This window comes from Lactuca virosa, chromosome 6 (assembly GCF_052849685.1).
Source record: "Lactuca virosa cultivar CGN04683 chromosome 6, Lactuca_virosa_CGN04683_v6, whole genome shotgun sequence".
NCBI classification, from domain to species: Eukaryota; Viridiplantae; Streptophyta; class Magnoliopsida; order Asterales; family Asteraceae; genus Lactuca; species Lactuca virosa.
Window position 1 is genome coordinate 263,505,381 of NC_136431.1, and position 17,712 is coordinate 263,523,092.

A 17,712-nucleotide genomic window follows, 5' to 3' on the forward strand; every position below is an offset into this window, starting at 1 on the left:
ATACGATATAGTGAGAAGAACTCACCTTGACATATTCTCAGAGGATTAACAGTCAACCAGACAGTTTAGCTGACGACTAATACTTTAACGAGGATTAACCTATATTACTATAGTTTATTATTTCTATGGGAATCGGTAATGTAGGCTAGACCTAACACTAATCCCAATGAATACCGATAGTTTAACTAAATAAGGATCGGCCAGGCTGGATAGTTGGGAGGCATGAGCATTTTGGCATATAGCTTTTTTGAAATCCAACAACCAAGCCAACGTGTCCATTCTAGACACCTCTCCCATAAGTAGATGAACCAGTATATTGACTTGGAATTACTGTTAAATCTTAATTATAGGTTCTTAGTAACAACTTATAACCATAGTTATAAATTACTCGGAGACAGAGTAAGTGTAGCTCACTTACAGAGTGCTATTGATGAGAACCAACACCTAAGCGGACAGGAATACTAACTCGGGATCTCCTACTTGAAGGATACTACTCAGATGAGTACTCAGGAGTGTCGCAGGACTTCGTCGCATGCCAGAAACGAAGGAAAATGGGCTAAATAACAAACGTTTCAGAGAGAAATCGATTGGATGGTATGAGGAGGAATGAAGGAATGAGTTGCTATTTATAGGTTGAATTCATGGGATGTGCGCTGTGCATCATGGTGGGGCACTGTGCTCCTGGTCGGGACATAGTGACATGGAAAAATGTTGGCTTGACATATTTCGCAAAGTGAATGGGGCTGCATGGTCTTATCGGGCGCACAACGCTCCTGACGCGCATGCGTGCCATTTTTCATATTTTCAAATTTTTGTATCTTCTTCATACGAACTCCATTTTTGATGTTCGTTATATCCCCAAAATGCTCTCAACGAGATCTACAACTTTCTTTTAGAATCCATTGGCTAGTTTTGAATTTATTTTTTTCACGCATGCTTAGACTGGTAAAACCCGTATAAAAAGCATAACTCTCTCATCCGGAGTTCGTTTTTTACTGTTTTTATATTGTTAAAATCTTATTAATGAGATCTTCAATTCTCGTTTAGATTGTCTCAACTAAAAATAGACTGATCTAAAATTCAATTTTTGAGTTGTACACTAGTATGTCGAATCTTAGAAAATCATAACTTCCTCTAATGAAGTCAGATTTAGACCTTCTATATATGCATGATCTCGGTTTAACGACCACTACGACTTTCATTTAGGTTGGTTAAGCTAATAAGCCACCTATCTAAAACGCAGTTTTTACGATACGCTGAGTCGCATCGTTTTAATCGAAAAATTTCAAAGAAGCATGAAGTCGGATTTAAGCGATCTATATATCTATGAAAGTTGTATTGATGTTTCCTTTGTGTATATGGTGATTATTTTGGCTTAATATTAATATATTTTTATTTCGTATTTTATAATATTTACAAACTATGGCTATGGTGAAAATGAGGTGTTACAACTCTCCCCCACTTACAAGGATTTTGCCATCGAAATCTAACTAAATAACTCTATGTAGTTGCTCCTCATCTCTTCTTCTTGCTCCCAAGTCCATTCCAATCGTTTTCAGTGTTGCCATTGAACCTTTACTAAACTGATAACCTTGTTTCGCAGCGTCTTGGTCTTTCTATCCAAAATTTCTACCAGCTTTTCAATATAGTTCAGACGCTCTTCTGCATGAATGTCTTCCAAAGGTACAATTACGGATTCATCTATAATGCACTTCCTTAACTGGGATACGTGGAAGGTGTTGTGGATCTGACTGAGCTCTTATGGCATATCCAAACAATAGACAACCTTGCCACTCGAGTAATGACTCGAAAGGGTCCGATATATCTAGGGCCTAACTTTCCTCTCTTCTAGAACCTGATGACACCCTTCCATGGTGAAACATTAAGTAGCACTAGATCTCATACTAGGAATTCAAGATTTGATCCTCTTCGATCTGCATAACTCTTCTGCCTACTCTGTGCAGTCTTCAACCTTTCTCATACTTGTTGGATACGTTCAGTGGTCTTGATCACGACATCAGTGCTTCCCATGAATCTTTGACCAACTTCTCCCCAGCATATGGGCGTTCAAAACTTCCTTCCATAAAGCATCTCAAAGGGAGGTCTACCAATATTGGAATGGTGGTTGTTTTTGTACGATAATTCTGCTAATTTTAGATATGTATCCTAGGTCCCACCTAAATCAAGTACACATGCCCTCAACATTTCCTCAAGAGTTTTAATAGTCCTCTCACTTTGCCCATCGATTTGAGGGTGATAAGTTGTGCTGATATGCAATCGGGTGCCCAGCTCATCATGGAACTTTTTCCAAACCGAGAAGTGAAACAGACATCTCTATCAAAGACTATTGAGACTGGTACTCCAATCCTAGAGACTACTTCCTTAACATACACATCTATAAGCTTCTCTGGTGGGGAGCTTTCTTGGATGGGCACGAAGTGGGCACTCTTGGTTAATCTATCCACTATCACCCAGATAGTGTCTACTCCACGAGGAGTCTTTGGTAACTTGGTGATGAAGTCCATCGTTATTTGTTCCCACTTCCACATCGGGATTTTTAGGGGCTTCATTTTCCCATGGGGCATTTGGTGTTTGGTCTTGACCTTCCGAAAGGTCAAATACCTTTTGACATACCAGGCTACATCACTCTTCATACAAGACCACCAATAACTGTGTCTGAGATCCCTGTACATCTTTGTAGCTCCTGGATGAATTGAAAACTTGGACTTTTGCACCTCATCCATTAGCATTTGTCAAATTCCTCCAGAGTATGGAACCCAAACCCTGCCATGTAGAGTCAACAACCCACGACTATCTATGTCGAAAGCTGAGACATGCCCTACGATTCTCTTTCTTTTCCAATTTTCTTCCTTGACTGCTTCACTCTGAGCTTGCGTGATCATCTCAAGTGCTGGAGTGATCACTGTCATCCTTAAATTTACACCCTTCATTGGCGTACTGTTTTTTTCCGACTTAATGCATCAGCTACTATGTTGGCCTTACCTGGGTGGCAAAGGATTATGCAGTCGTAGTCCTTCACTACATCCAACCATCGACGTTGCCTCATGTTTAGGTTGGGCTGATCCATTAAATATCTCAAGCTCTTATGGTCACTGTAAATGGTACACTAAACTCTATACAGTAATGTCTCCAAATCTTAAGGGCAAAGATTACTGCTCCTAACTCTAAATCATGTGTCGGGTAGTTAGCTTCATTAGGCTTCAACTATCTGGAGGCATATGCGATTACTCGATCTCACTGCATGTGGACTGCTCAAAAACCCATGGTTGATGTATCGCAGTAAATTACCATGCCATCAACACCTTATGGGAGGGATAACACTGGAGCTTCCCATAACTTTTACCTTAGCGTCTTAAATGTTAATTGTTACTCAGGACCCCAACGAAAAGTGACTCCTTTCTTTGTCAGACGGGTCATGGGTACTGCAATCTTGGAAAAGTCTTGAATGAAGCTTCTATAATATCCGGCTAATCCCAGAAAGCTTCAAATTTCTGAGGGAGTAATCGGGACTGGCCATTGCATTACTGCCTCTATCTTGGCTGGGTCTACTAGAATGTCATCCTGGTTGACAAGATGCCCAATGAACTGGATCTCTTATAACCAAAACTGACACTTAGAGAACTTTTTATACAACTTCTCCTTCCTTAGAACCTCGACTACCTCTCTTAGGTTCTCTTTATGTTGTTCTTAGGTTTTTGAAAAGACCAAGATATCATCGATAAACACGATTACCGATTGATCAAGCATAGGTCTACATACTCGGTTCATTAGGTCCATGAATGCGGCGGCTGCATTCGTGAGCCCTAAAGTCATCACTATGAACTCATAATGACCGTATCGAGTTCTAAAAGCAGTCTTCAGTATATCTTCTTCTCTTACACGCATTTGGTGGTATCCTGATCGTAGATCAATTTTGGAAAACCATGACGCTCCTTGAAGTTGATTGAAAAGGTCGTTTATCTTAGGTAATGGATAACAGTTCTTCACCGTGAGTTTCTTAAGCTCTCTATAGTCTATGCACATCCTGTACGATCCATCCTTTTTCTTAACAAACAAAATCGGCGCTCCCCATGGAGAACTACTTGGCCGAATGAACCCTTGTCCATCAGCTCTTGTAGCTGATTAGACAATTCTTGCATTTTTAGGGGTATAAGACGATAAGGTGCCTTGGCTATAGGTTCCGCACCAGGAATTAAGTCGATCATAAATTCTACTTGACATAACAGAGGCACACTAGACATGTCCTCGGGAAACACGTCAGGGAACTCACAAAATATTGGCACTTATGCCAAGGTTTCCTTTTTCTCCTCTCAAGTTTCGATTACATAGGCCAAGAATCCCTCACAACCGTGTTGTAGGTATTTTCTGTCCCTCACGGTAGAACAAAATGTCAAATTTCTCCCGGAACCCTCTCCTCGGATAGTAAGTTCTCCCCCACTTGGATTACGAACTCATACTATCTTCTGCCTACAGTCAATCAGGGATTCAAACTGGTTTAGCCAATCCATGCCTACTATTACGCTGATATACCTCATAGGAATTGGAATAAGGTTTATTGGGAAACTAACGTTACTGATTTCTAAGGTACAACTAGGGTAAATTCTTGATGCATTAATCGTTCGATTGTCAGCTATATTTACTCTTAATGGATTATCTAAATTTCCTATGGCATGATTAAAGTTTTTGCTAAACCTAAGTGATAGGAAATAATGACTTGCTCTATAATCAAATAACACTAATGCAGGAATGGATTCCACTAGGAACGTACTGGCTACGACCTCAGGTGCTTCCTTGGCTTCCTCTGCCATGATCTGAAAGGCTCTCCACTTAGCCCCCCATGCGCTAGAGCCTGCATTGCTCCTGTATGCTTTAGGAGGGGACATTCACCCTTGAAGTGTCCGAGCTGGTTGCAATTGAAACATAAATGCATGTTCTGTTTGCAGTCTTTGGCATAATGCCCTTCCTTTCCACACTTGTGGCACCGGTCCTGTTCTACAAGGACCATCGTGAAACTTCCCGCACTTATTGCAAGTGCGTCCCTTCTGACCTCCAAACCTTGGACCATAAGATTTGAACTTCTTGGCTACTAGCTGTGATGGAGCCGAAGTCTGCCTCTTCTCTTTTGTTTGGATCTCCAACTCCATTTCTCTCCTCTTAGCATAATCTTGCATCTCCGCCAAGGTCTTGTAACCATTATTTGCAACAAACTCCCTAATGTCAGTCTTGAGTATACTCGGATACCTAGGCATCTTTACTTGTTTCGAGGATGCATACTTGGGGAAAAACAAGGCACTCTCTGTGAACATTTTGGTGATTTCCAACACGGTTTCAGTTGTCGGCTTGAGCGATAAAAACTCTTGAACTAGTCGCTCCCTTTCCACTAGGGGTACATACTCCTCCCTAAACTTCTCTACAAACTGTTCCTAATCACTGCGATCTTATCCGCCGGTGAGTAATCCTTAGTGATAAAGTTCCACCAATCCTTCGCCCCATGACGTAGGATATTCTGTGCATACCTAAACTTCAGGTTTTTTGGGCAGGCACAAGTGTAGAAGCATCCCTCTACATCAGAGATCTATCTCATCGTAGTCATTGAGACTCTTACACTGTCAAAATCTGGGGGCTTGGTGTTATTGAACTCTCAATAAGGCATGTCCTTATCTCTAAATGAGGTTGCAGCAACAACAACATTAATGGCAGTGAAAGTAGCCGTACGGGAAACAACAACATACCGCTCGTCAAACAGAGTGATTAGTTCGGTTTTGATAGTTCCAAACATTTCTGGGATCATCTCTCTTACATCTGTGGCTACCGTTGTCTCTATCCAATCATGTATGTCCTCCTCGCTTGGTCCTGACCCTTCCAATCCAGAACCAGAACCGCTTAATCTTGTGATCATCACCATGCTGATTAATACAAAATCTATTTGGGTTATCTAGAGGTAACGCTAACCCTTTCCAGTTCCTTACTAACATTGCGACTCTTTCTTATTCCTGTATGGATCCTGTGCTTCCGATAGTACGGGCCCATACTACCTTCCACATCTATCCATACTAGATCCAAGATTTGTCCTAATGTTTCTAAGTCACTACCCTCTTTTATCAGTAGGTCTTTTTACACACCTACTGTTACTAAGACCTGATTACTAACTTTTCCTAGATTTACTTCTAGGGTTTCTCCTACCTGAACCCTTGTACTATAGGAAATCATTCTAAATATCAATAATCGCCTCGTGTAAGCAAGTCGTACGTAATCCACGATTGGATAGTCGGTCGAATAATTAATTCTACCCTAAGCCCACAACCAAACAAGGAGCAGGAAGTAAGTCTGAACTAAGAACTCTAAGGCTATGGAATCCTAAGTAGGTACAACCCTAAATCATATACTTAGTAACTATAGGATTTCAGTACAAGCTTCAAGTAGCACATAAAGGCAATCCCTAAGACTGCAAGGCATCCTAATTAACAGGCAATTCTAACTAATAATTCATGAAAGGTCCTTGGCCTTACACAAACATGCATTTCTAACATATCATATACCAACAGATACAAATAATATCGATATTTTGGAAATCACCGTCCTTTCTAAGCTCCGTCTGATTGTACACATCGCATCCATTTCTTCTTTATATCATTTATTTTATGAAAAGTTTTGTTTAAGATATTTAGATCCTTATTTTGAGTATGGATCACACGAATGTTCATCCAATTCGCTCAAACCAGGGCTATGATACCAACTTGTAACGTCCCAAATTTTGAAGGCAAAGTTTTCATTTTTATTTATTAAAAATATAAGTCTTACAAAGCATTTCAATTTATTATTTTATAAACTATTATCTTAGTGGAAGTCTATAAAACTTTATTGACACTCTGATGCCAATACAGTCATGTGTGGGCCTTTCCATGGTCAGATGAACAACCTGTAAACAATTATTCAACAATTGTAAGCCAAGGTTTAGTGAATTCCCTCAAAATATTCCATACCATAGCACATATACAATGCATACACATAATAGCCTTCAACATATAGTTGGTATGCCCTATCCTTGCCTACAACATATAGTTGGACTTCACTTTGGCCTTTAGCATAAAGATAGTCTGCCTGAGTCTATTAGCCTTCAGCTCAAGGCTGGTCCGCCCTCAACTCCAGTTATAATAAAATACACATATAACAACAATCCACATAATAGGAAACTAACTATCCTAGCCTAATTTCATAAGTGTACACTACATGGTAGCTATATCCTAACATACATAGGATACATACTAGAGTATACAATATAGTGAGAAGAACTCACATTGATAGATTCTCAAAGGATTAACAGTCAACCGGACAGTTTAGCTGACGACCAATACTTTAATGAGGATTAACCTATATTACTATAGTTTATTAGTTCTACGGGAATTGGTCATGTAGGATAGAGATAACACTAATCTCAATTAATACCGATAGTTCTACTAAATAAGGATCGACCAGGTTGGACAGTTGAGAGGCAGGACCATTTCGACATATAGCTTTTCTGAAATCCATCAACCAAACCAACGTGTCCATTCTAGAAACCTCTCCCATAAGTAGATCAACCAGTATAATGACTTGTAATTACTGATAAATCTTAATTATAGGTTCCTAGTAATGACTTATAACTATAATTATAAATTACTCGATGGCAAAATAAGTGTGGCTCACTTACAGAGTGCTATTGATGAGAACCGAGATCTAAGTGGGCAGAATACTGACTTGGGATCTCCTACTTGAAGGCTACTACTCAGACGATTACTCAGGAGTGTCGCAGGACTTCGCCGCATGCCAAAAATGAAGGAAAAAAGGGGCTAAATAACAAAAGTTTCAAAGAGAAATCGATTGGATGGTGTGAGGAGGAATGGAGGAATGAGCTGTTATTTATAAGATGAACTCTTGGGATGAGCGTCGTGCATCATGGTGGCGCGCCACGCTCCTGGTAAAAAACATAGTGACATGGCGAAATGTTGTCCTGGCACGTTTCACAAAGTGGGTGGGGCTGCATGGTTTTGTCGGGCGCGCAGCGCTCCTGACGCGCACGCGTGCCATTTTTCAAATTTCAAAATTGCGTATATTCTTCATACGAACTCCATTTTTGAGGTTCTTTGTATCCCAGAAATCACTTGACGATGTCTATAACTTTCGTTTAAACCGTCGGCTAGTTTTGACTTTATATTTTTCACACAGGCTTAGACTGTTAAAGCCCGTATAAATCATAACTCCCTCATTCGAAGTTTGTTTTTGCCTGTCTTTATATTGTTAAACTCTTATTAACAAGATCTTCAATTCTCATTTAGATTGTCTCAACAAAAAATCGACCGATCTAAATTCGATTTTTGAGTTGTACACTGTCATGCCGAATCTTAGAAAAATCATAACTTCCTCTAATGATGTCATATTTAGACGTTCTCTATATTTACGCTCTCAGTTTAACGACCACTACAACTTTCGTTTAGGTTGCTTAAGCTAATAAGCCACCTATCTAAAATTCAATTTTTACGATATTCTGAGCTGCGTCGGTTTAATCGAAAAACTTCGAAGAAGCATGAAGTTGAATTTAAGCGTTCTATATATCTATGGAAATCGTATTAACGTTTCTTACGTGTCTATGGAGATTATTTTGGCTTAATATTAATATATTTTTATTTCATATTTTCTAATATTTACAAACTACGGCTATGGTGAAAATAGGGTGTTACAACGACGTGACATTTCCTGACCCACGATGTGGAGATGAAGAACCTTCTCGATGAGTCGGTGACTAGACTTGCAGAATACGCATAATAAATTTTTTCCACGGTGTGGCGAACACATGGCCACGACGTGGAAGCTCATTTTTGGCAAATATAAATAACAATAACTAGGTCAAATTCGAGAGAGAGTTGTTGATTTCTTCGACCAAAAACAACCAAAAACCTTTGAGAAACCCCTTGGAGGCCTGGTTTCGATTGAAGAAAATTTTGTTTTCCCTTTATTTATTTAATATTGAAAATGGCTAGTAATAAGAATGTCATCCACATATACAGTTAAAAACAATTACATATACTTTGTACAAACTAAATAATAAATACCCATTCCTACTTTATGCAAGCCCATATTTCACTGTTCTATGTTCTTATTACACATTACCCATTTCTAAAATGTGTCACTTTTGCTAGTTATATTGATTGTATTTCTTGTTATTATTGACAAATATTAGGTTGGATATAAGGTCGTTTTGGACTTTTTGTAACATCCCTAATATTTTGAATGATAAGGTGTTGTGTGTGAATTATGATGTAAAGGGGCAATTTGATAAAAGGGTAAAAGTCAAGAAATTTCAAGTATGAAGTTGGTTAGTACATTGTTACATGTTAGAATGATACTAGAAATAGTTATTTGATTATTAGAATTGGATTATAGTTTTTTGGCTGTATAATGTGAATTACAAGAGTAAAAATAAAAGCTTGCTAAGTACCAAGTTGCACTGCAGATACGCGATGTGTAGATGCCTTTTGACATAGAACGGTGATGTACATTGCTATTTTAGAAATGGGTAATGTGTAACAAGAACATAGAACAGTGATGTACATTGCTATTTCAGAAATGGGTAATGTGTAATAAGAACAGACGCGTAAAGTGGTATTACACAACACGTCCGAAAGTAAGAAGTTGAATCTAGTATGGTAGGAACGTGATGCATGCAAGTTAGATGACACGACACAAGTTAAGCAGTATGTCACACTTACATGGGGGTTACGCGATGGTAACCCGACGTCAGATAAGATCATTAACTGCTTGGAGTTGGTCAGATGCCTCTTTTGCATATTTTTGGATTCATGTGATTTTACTATGATTTACTTAGGCTGCAAGGAAAGGTAACATATTTGTCATACTGTTTTTCCTTCCACGTTATCGTCACCTCGGATTTTCCACACCTCTCCTATTTTTTCCATATAAAGAGAATGGTTTGCTATGCCAAGTTTGTTATTTATATATTATATGAAACGACTAAATTTAAATTAAAAAAAACTATAAAATTAATTAAATTTAAAAAAAGTACACAAAATTTAAATTAAAACTTAAGAAATATAATAATAAAGATAACAACAAAACATAAGAAACATAATTATAAATATAAAAACTAGTAAATTAACTGCACACCATGACAAAACGCCAAACTCCATTACAACTTTGTTTGTTTTCATCCATTTGATATAGATTTGATCTTTCTCACTTTGATGTATTTCGTTGAGCTAACATGTGTTAACTTTCCTTCAAAAGCTTTCCAGACCAAATGACCACCCAATACATTGACCCATGCACGGGCCAAAATCGTATCTTTTACGAGGTCCAAGTTATAACCAAGGACTTCTCTATCTTAATGGAATCAAATTGAGAGTTTGTAGAAGACATTTTACAGAGATAGAATTGAGTGAGGTAAGATGATTGTTGAAGGTTTTGAAAATGGTAATAATTGGTATTAGTTGTTGGTATTTATTTTGAAAAAAAAATGTTAAAATTTTGAATTTTAAGGTTAAGAAACGGCCAAAAAAGGATAAAGATGAGAGAGAATATGACAAACTTTTGTCGAGTGGGAACCTGGAACGTGACATGTGGAGCAGTGTGTATCGAGCCACATCAACGTATGCTGGAGGACATGTCGTGTCACTTTATAGTCTTATGTTTTATGTCCCTTTGTGACTCGATGTCCTCTTGATGACCTCTTGTCGCTCTTGTTTTTATGTTGTTGTTGCTGATGTTCTCTTAATTGTCGTTTGTTGTCGTTTTTCTATTGTTATTGATGTTGTTGATGTTGGGAGATTGCTTCCTCATCGGCGAGATATAATTCGAAATTAGGTTAGCAAAGTAAAATGTAAAGTTTTAAAAATTGATGTTTATTATATATATATATATATATATATATATATATATATATATATATATATATATATATTTTTCCAAAGTCAAAAGGACTAACAACAAATCAAGTTACATATTCAAGCATCTAATATATAATTCAAAATAAAAAGTCTCTCTGGATATATAGATTTAACATTTAATAATAACATATTCTTATATTTATATTTTTTTTAACCTCAATAAATTTTGATATAACAATTTTCATGTTTCTTAACTTTAAAGTTAGATTATTAATATTTTAGAAGTTGCGATTTTAATCCCTTATTATATTTTGTAGTTATGTTTTTAGTCTCTTAAATAATTATTATTTTTTTGTTTTTATTTTTATTAATAGTAACTTTTATATAAAAGTTATAAACTTTTACGATCTTTATTTACGTTCTTACTTTCTATTCATAGATTATATACACGTTATAGATTTTTATGATATTTCCTATTTATTATGGTATTAAGAGCAAAACTTTGTTTTGATATTTTTTTGGTCCATTTGATATGAAGTAATCATCTTTTTAAATGTGGACTGTTAAAATTTAAAAAGCACGTTTTATATACAACTTACAAAGAAGTTCTTTGGCGCAATGCGAGTGATGATTTCTACTACTTTTTGAAAAGGAAAAATATCACACAAACCAATAAGTTTCCAAGCTTTTATGCAAAAAAAACAATGCTTTATTATTATTATTATTCAGAAAAATCACTCATGTTTTTTTTTAATTTTTTTTTTCAGAATAACCACTCACATCAAATAAATTTCAAAAAAAACATTATTTTTTAAGAAAATTGTTTTTTGTTCTTTAAAATATAAAATTTTAATTTTGATATTTTGGTTTGTTTTTTTCGATTTTTATATATAATAAAGTAAACTAAAACAAAACAATTGTTTTTTCAAATAAATAATTTGGTTCATTCTCTTCATATATATATATATATATATATATATATATATATATATATATATATTAAAAATGAAACAACATTTTAACAGTAATGTTTTCCACTTTGGATTTTGGCCATAATTGTTTTGGTTTGTTGTCACTTTTAGTCCCTAATATCAAACTTTTTCCACTTTGGATTTTGGCCACATTGGTTTTGGTTTGTTGTCAGTTTTAGTCCTTAATATCAATGCTTTTCTACTTTAGTCCCTTGACTCATTGAGTTTATCAATAGTAATAACTTTTTAGCTATTTTGGCACTTTTGATCTTTAGAATCAAAACTTTTACATTTTGGTATAAAAAACACAAAAAAAAACACCCCATGCAAAGCATGAGTTCTCCACTAATTTATATATAAGATAGGAACCCAAACCAAAATAATTGGTTTTCTATTTTTTTCGTTTTGGTATTGTTTATGTTTTGTCATATTTGTCTATGGTTTTTTTTTTTTTGCAAACTTTGTCATCCGCTAATAAGTTTTATATGAAAGTATATGATATAATAGTTTTGCAAAGATATTCATGATGTATATTGGATGTAACGTCCCAAAAACAATAGTATTTTTTTTTTTTCAATTTTAAAGGCTTTATAATAGAAATCATAAGTCACCAACACAATGTTTTACAACCATATGAAAATCAGAGTAATAAGATCATAGTATCTCTCAAAATATGAAACTATTGTATGATGTGTACAATCACGTCATTGTCTTCCCCGGTCATCTGAAGTACCTAAAACATTTAAATCAACAATTATAAGTCAAAGCTTAGTGAGTTTCCCACAAAACAATAACATACAATATGTGCACACATGAGCCTACAGTTGTCAGGATCATCTCCTAATGCCTAAAGTACACTCGGACCGCTCTCATTGGGCCTACAATCTGACTGGACCGCCTCGCAAGACATACAGTACACCTAGACTGCCCGTGTATCTTGGCTTACAACACAAAGCAGGACTGCCTTAACATAACCACAATATGTCGACATATACTAACAAATAAACAATATCCATCAAACACAGTTAATCATACAGATCTACTAATCTAACATTTCACTACAACATATCAACATCCTACACCTAAGGATACATACTGCACTACAAAGTATAGTGAGAAAACTCACCTCGCAGTCTAACAGATAAACGATATAACTCACACGAATCCAAGAACTGGTACTATGAGTCACCTATACAACAAACATAGACCAATCCTCAATCTACAACCCAAAAACCCTCAAGTTGGCCAAAAGTCAACTTAGTCAAAAAGTCAACAGTCAAAGTCAAAAATGGCCACCAGGTCATGGCAGCTCCATGACAAAATAGTCACGGCCAGACCAACCACCACGGTAACAACCCAAACAAATCAATCACAAAGAACCCCCTCCTCCACGACGTAGTAAGCATGATGACATGTTCTGGACAGCTTAATGGATTAATCCCTTAATCCATTAAGCCACACTATCATCTCTTCTAGAAAGCTTCTTAACGCCCATAAGCTTCATAAAAACCTTTGATTTATGTACATGAATGTCCAATGCATGTCTTGCATGTCTTGAACTTGGTTAGGTCAAAAATGGTGAAAATAAGGTCAAAATGTCATGTATGTAACCAAAACTCAACCATTATTCAGATTTGGAACACTAAACCTCCAAGGACCTCAAGGATCCATAAATGTACCAACTTTATAGAATTCATCCACTCAAACTCTCCCAAACACGGAGAAACATGCATACAAGTCAAGATCTAGCAGCATAACACATAAATATTGGATTTTAAGACTTACAATGGTCTAGAAAATACGTTAACACTAAAATTGTGAAACTCATACTTAATTTTGTTTGATTCCTATGGTTTATAGCGGCTAAAGCCCATTTCAAATGAGGACAAGTAACATAATGTTGATCTTGCCATTGCCAATGCAATTGTACAACTACAATTACATCAGGTACAACTTCCTAATCCTCTACCCATTTAAACCTATAAATACAACCCACATCATCCTTCAATCTCCATACTCAACACTCAAATCAACCCATTTTAACCATTTTTTATCCTTAAAAACCATGGGTGTCTTGACATATACCGATGAACACATTTCCACCATCTCTCCATCAAGAATTTTCAAGGCCTCAATTATCGACTCCCACAATTTGATGCCAAAACTCTTGCCAGATGCTATTAAAAGTGTTTGAGTTTATCAAAGGTAATGGTGGGGCCGGAAGCATTAAGCAGATTAACTTTGCAAGAGGTAAACTTATATCCAATCCAAATATCTATTAATAGGGGCAAATATTTGTGTTTAATTTCAAAAATATATGTAGGTTATGTGAAGCATCAAATAGATGAAGTCAATGAAAAGACATTCACATACAAGTGTAGTTTGATTGAAGGTATGGGTATATCATACAAGTATCTTGTCAAGGTGTCGTATGATATTAAGTTTGAGGGTTCTCCTGATAATGGCACCATTGCAAAAAAATGACCACAACTATTTACACCCATGGTGATTTCTAGCTCAAGGAAGAAGAATTAAATGCAGGAAAAGAAAAGGTGTTAGGGCTATACAAGATTGTGGAAGCCTACCTCCTCAAAAACCCCGATGCATATGTTTAATAATTCACAATGTTTTCTTGAATAAATATCATATCATGAATAAAATTTAACTCAAAAAAAGTGTTTCTTGAAATAATGAAAAGAATTCAAGATTTATTGGCTTACTATGAAATTGTTGTGTAAACCAACAAAGATTTGGTGTTGGTGTAACTTGATGCTAACAACTTCCCCACATTTGTTGGCTGAGAAAATGCTAAATCAGAATGTTCAAGAATCACATCCAAACTAAAACTTTTCCTACATTCATGTGAAAAAAAAAAAAAAAAAGTTTAGAACTTTGAAGGCATAAAAGTGTGTGTGTAGGGGTAAGGGTACCTTGTGGCTTCAAGTAAATGAGTGGCAATGTGTTTTCTTCTGTTGGAGGGTGTGACCCAAATTGCACGGATGCCACAAACAGCAGGGATTGAGTCTTTTTCACAAATGATTGCTCCAAGGAGTGTGTCGTTTGAATTTCTTTGATTTTTATTTTTTTTTATGATTTCTCTTTGGAAACTAATGCTACCGAATTGTAGAGTGGTTGGAGTTGACTTTTTGACCTCCTTTAGAGTGGTGGTGACATCATGGTTTTGGTCTGAGTTTGAAACTAAAGGATAAGCTTTGTTTATTGGCTCTGCAACTAGACATCCAGCAACCCGTTGAGAGGAGATATAAAGATAAACCTATACATGAAAAATTGAAAGATTAGTTACAAAATCGGAAAACAAAAAAAGTAATTAAATCAAGAAAATACTGAAGGGATTTGTGAAAAATAGTCACCTTACAGTTTTTATGGAAGATCCATCCATCACCAAGCTCCATCTCCATCATCTTTATAACCTCCTCAACCTGTAATTACAAGATTTTATTAAGCAAGAAATTGATTATTTAAAAGATGTTTGACTGTACCTTTTTAATATGAGCAGGAGGATCATCATTAAGGACCAAAATAACACGTCCATGTTCTAATGAGTGTGTATCTATAACTCTTTCATTACGCCAACCCTTCAGTGTAAAAAAATCAATGAAGAATGAATGAGTAAAAGAAAATTTTGGAAACTAACATTAACATTAATGAAATGGTAAACATCAAAGATATAAGGATAAAGAATCTAACCTTGAAATGAATACCATGAGTGTAGCTTTTGTGAAATTCTTTGTGAACCCTTGTATCTTCTTCATCTCCAGGAGCAAACTTAAATCCACAAGTTTTACAAGTGTGTAATAGAAAATCGGATTGACCTAAATCCAAATGAAACTGTGCGTACTTCCTTTTCTTGTTTAAAACCTTTTTGGAATTTGTTGCAACTAACTGTTGTCTAAAATTAAGTTTGTTTGGATCATTTTCTTTGAAAAGATCATCATTAGCTCTGCATATCCAAAACCAAAAGTCAACTTTAGTCAGGTAATTTCTTGTATGGTAAAAATGCAAACAAACTGCTATTTCTTTGTTCTAGAGGTAAAGATTCTTTTTGACTTCTAAAGTGAAATAAACTAATTCCATGCTAAAAATTCAACAGGCCCAAATAGTTTTTTGTCTCCATGAATGCAAAAAGCAAAACATTTGATATTCAATTAATTTCTTACATACACGAAATCAGATATCAGCTTCGATTTGCTAACTTCTCACACTATGATAATCTTCTCAATGACACTAATAACAAAACTGAAACAGTTGGTGAAATTCTTATACTAAGAATTTAAAACTGTGGCAATGTTGATGTCCAGTTAGTAGCATAATCTACATCAGTTGCAATATCAGAAAGCACCACGTGGATTATTATAACAACTGATGCAAATGTGAAAGTGGATAGAGATAAGACTGAACAATGAATATACCTATCTGTGTTTGGAGCTCTTCGCGTGTATATGATGGGAATTTCAGGTTCTCTGGTGAAGTCTTCATCATCGGACAAGTTATCCAAAAGGGGAAGAGGTGGATCTAGGGCTTGGCTTCGTGATGTGGAAGAAGAAGAAGAAGGTATGAAGAATGAATTTATTTTCGATTGCATTGCTTGTTGTTGCTGTGAATAACAATTAAATTACATTCAAAATATGATATAAGCATCAACAACATTGAAGGTATCATAACTGAACATAGTATGGGCAGGTTATCACATAATTGAACCAAACTCAGATTCACAGAAACAGAAGCAAATTCACATTCACAGAAACCAAAATCAGATTCACATTCACAGAAACTAAAGAACCAATTCAAAAATCAACCATGGTGACCCAAACTGAAAAGTCCCAATTCTCCTCCAAAAAAGCCCTAAATCAACAAGTCTAAATTCATTTCAAAGAAACTGCAATGAATCCGTTGAGTTGCATCAGAATGGAGATAATATTTCGCCTCTTATACAAATAACCAACAATCTTCATCAAATCACAAGAAGAACACGAATTTGTGACAGAGCAATGCTGTAGGATGGGCTCTGTTGGTTAGAAATCGGATTTACGAGGCTAATAACAAAATGGCAACTTCTGATGTGCTTGGATACCTCTCATATTAATTGCCTACTGTGGATAAATTCCTGAAACATGGTACATCCAATATTGATGATATATATTGTGAACTTTTTAACTAAACCATGGCAATCGATTCCAACCCAGTTAGTTTCACAAATTACAAGTGTGATTCCAACCGCATCTGGAATCAGTATTGAAGTGTTCCAGGGAAGGTTTTCAAAAAAACGAACAAATACTTGCATCGAAATCCGATCCCATCCCATTAAAGGAGGAAGAAGAACGAAATACGAAGCATTTTTATGTGGAGATGAAAATACAATGGAATAATATCGATTTCAGTTTCTGTTGTACTAAAAAACTAGAATAGAATAAGAAACACATATCAGTAATTACCGTTGCAGGGCCTGAAGACGGCGGTCAACGAACCTGTAGCAATGGGGTCGAAAGTCGAAGGTCTCCGGTAACAGTGGGGTGCGGCGCTCCGGCCGGTGGCTTCACAGGAGAGAAGCAGCACAAATGAGGCGTCTTTTGTTGTGTCGCTGTTTGGAATGCAAAACTGCGAAGTCATATTTTGGCGCCGATGCTATGAAATTTGAGTTTCATTTTAATAGATTTTGATTTCCCGCTGGGGCAAATAAACCCTAATTAAAGCCCTAAAATTATTAATTTAAATAAAAATCTATTTTGTTATATATCATATTTTCATCATTTATTTTCGAGTAAATTACACGAATAGTCCCTAACTTTTTTTCTTAACTCGGAAGATTCTTATAGTTTGTT

At 36.0% G+C, this 17,712-nt stretch overlaps 1 protein-coding gene and 1 pseudogene across 2 annotated transcripts; one reads left to right on the forward strand and one right to left on the reverse strand.

Annotated features, from left to right (window-relative positions):
- Positions 1 to 12,437: 12,437 nt before the first annotated feature.
- On the reverse strand, positions 12,438 to 17,517 carry LOC145119884 (protein CHROMOSOME TRANSMISSION FIDELITY 7-like). 2 transcript variants are annotated; one of them, XM_079055652.1, is made up of 8 exons: positions 17,359 to 17,517; positions 16,303 to 16,487; positions 15,581 to 15,833; positions 15,373 to 15,468; positions 15,244 to 15,312; positions 14,803 to 15,146; positions 14,593 to 14,724; positions 12,438 to 12,605 (listed from the first exon to the last, which is right to left on the reverse strand). In XM_079055652.1, coding segments are annotated over exons 2-8 (1,068 nt in total). In that variant the 5' UTR covers positions 16,476 to 16,487; positions 17,359 to 17,517; the 3' UTR covers positions 12,438 to 12,604. The 2 variants fall into 2 exon arrangements, with proteins under 2 accessions (XP_078911778.1, XP_078911777.1); XM_079055651.1 differs by having other exon boundaries at positions 12,439 to 12,605; positions 17,326 to 17,517.
- Positions 13,938 to 14,487, forward strand: LOC145119885 (major allergen Pru ar 1-like; annotated as a pseudogene).
- Positions 17,518 to 17,712: the final 195 nt, after the last annotated feature.

Coding starts and splice junctions, on each gene's coding strand:
- LOC145119884 (XM_079055652.1), bottom strand. CDS start 16,475: ATGCAATCGAAAATAAATTCATTCTTCATACCTTCTTCTTCTTCTTCC. Junction 15,834..16,302: donor AGAGCTCCAAACACAGATAG/GTATATTCATTG, acceptor TTGGATATGCAG/AGCTAATGATGATCTTTTCA. Junction 15,469..15,580: donor CTCATGGTATTCATTTCAAG/GTTAGATTCTTT, acceptor TTTACACTGAAG/GGTTGGCGTAATGAAAGAGT.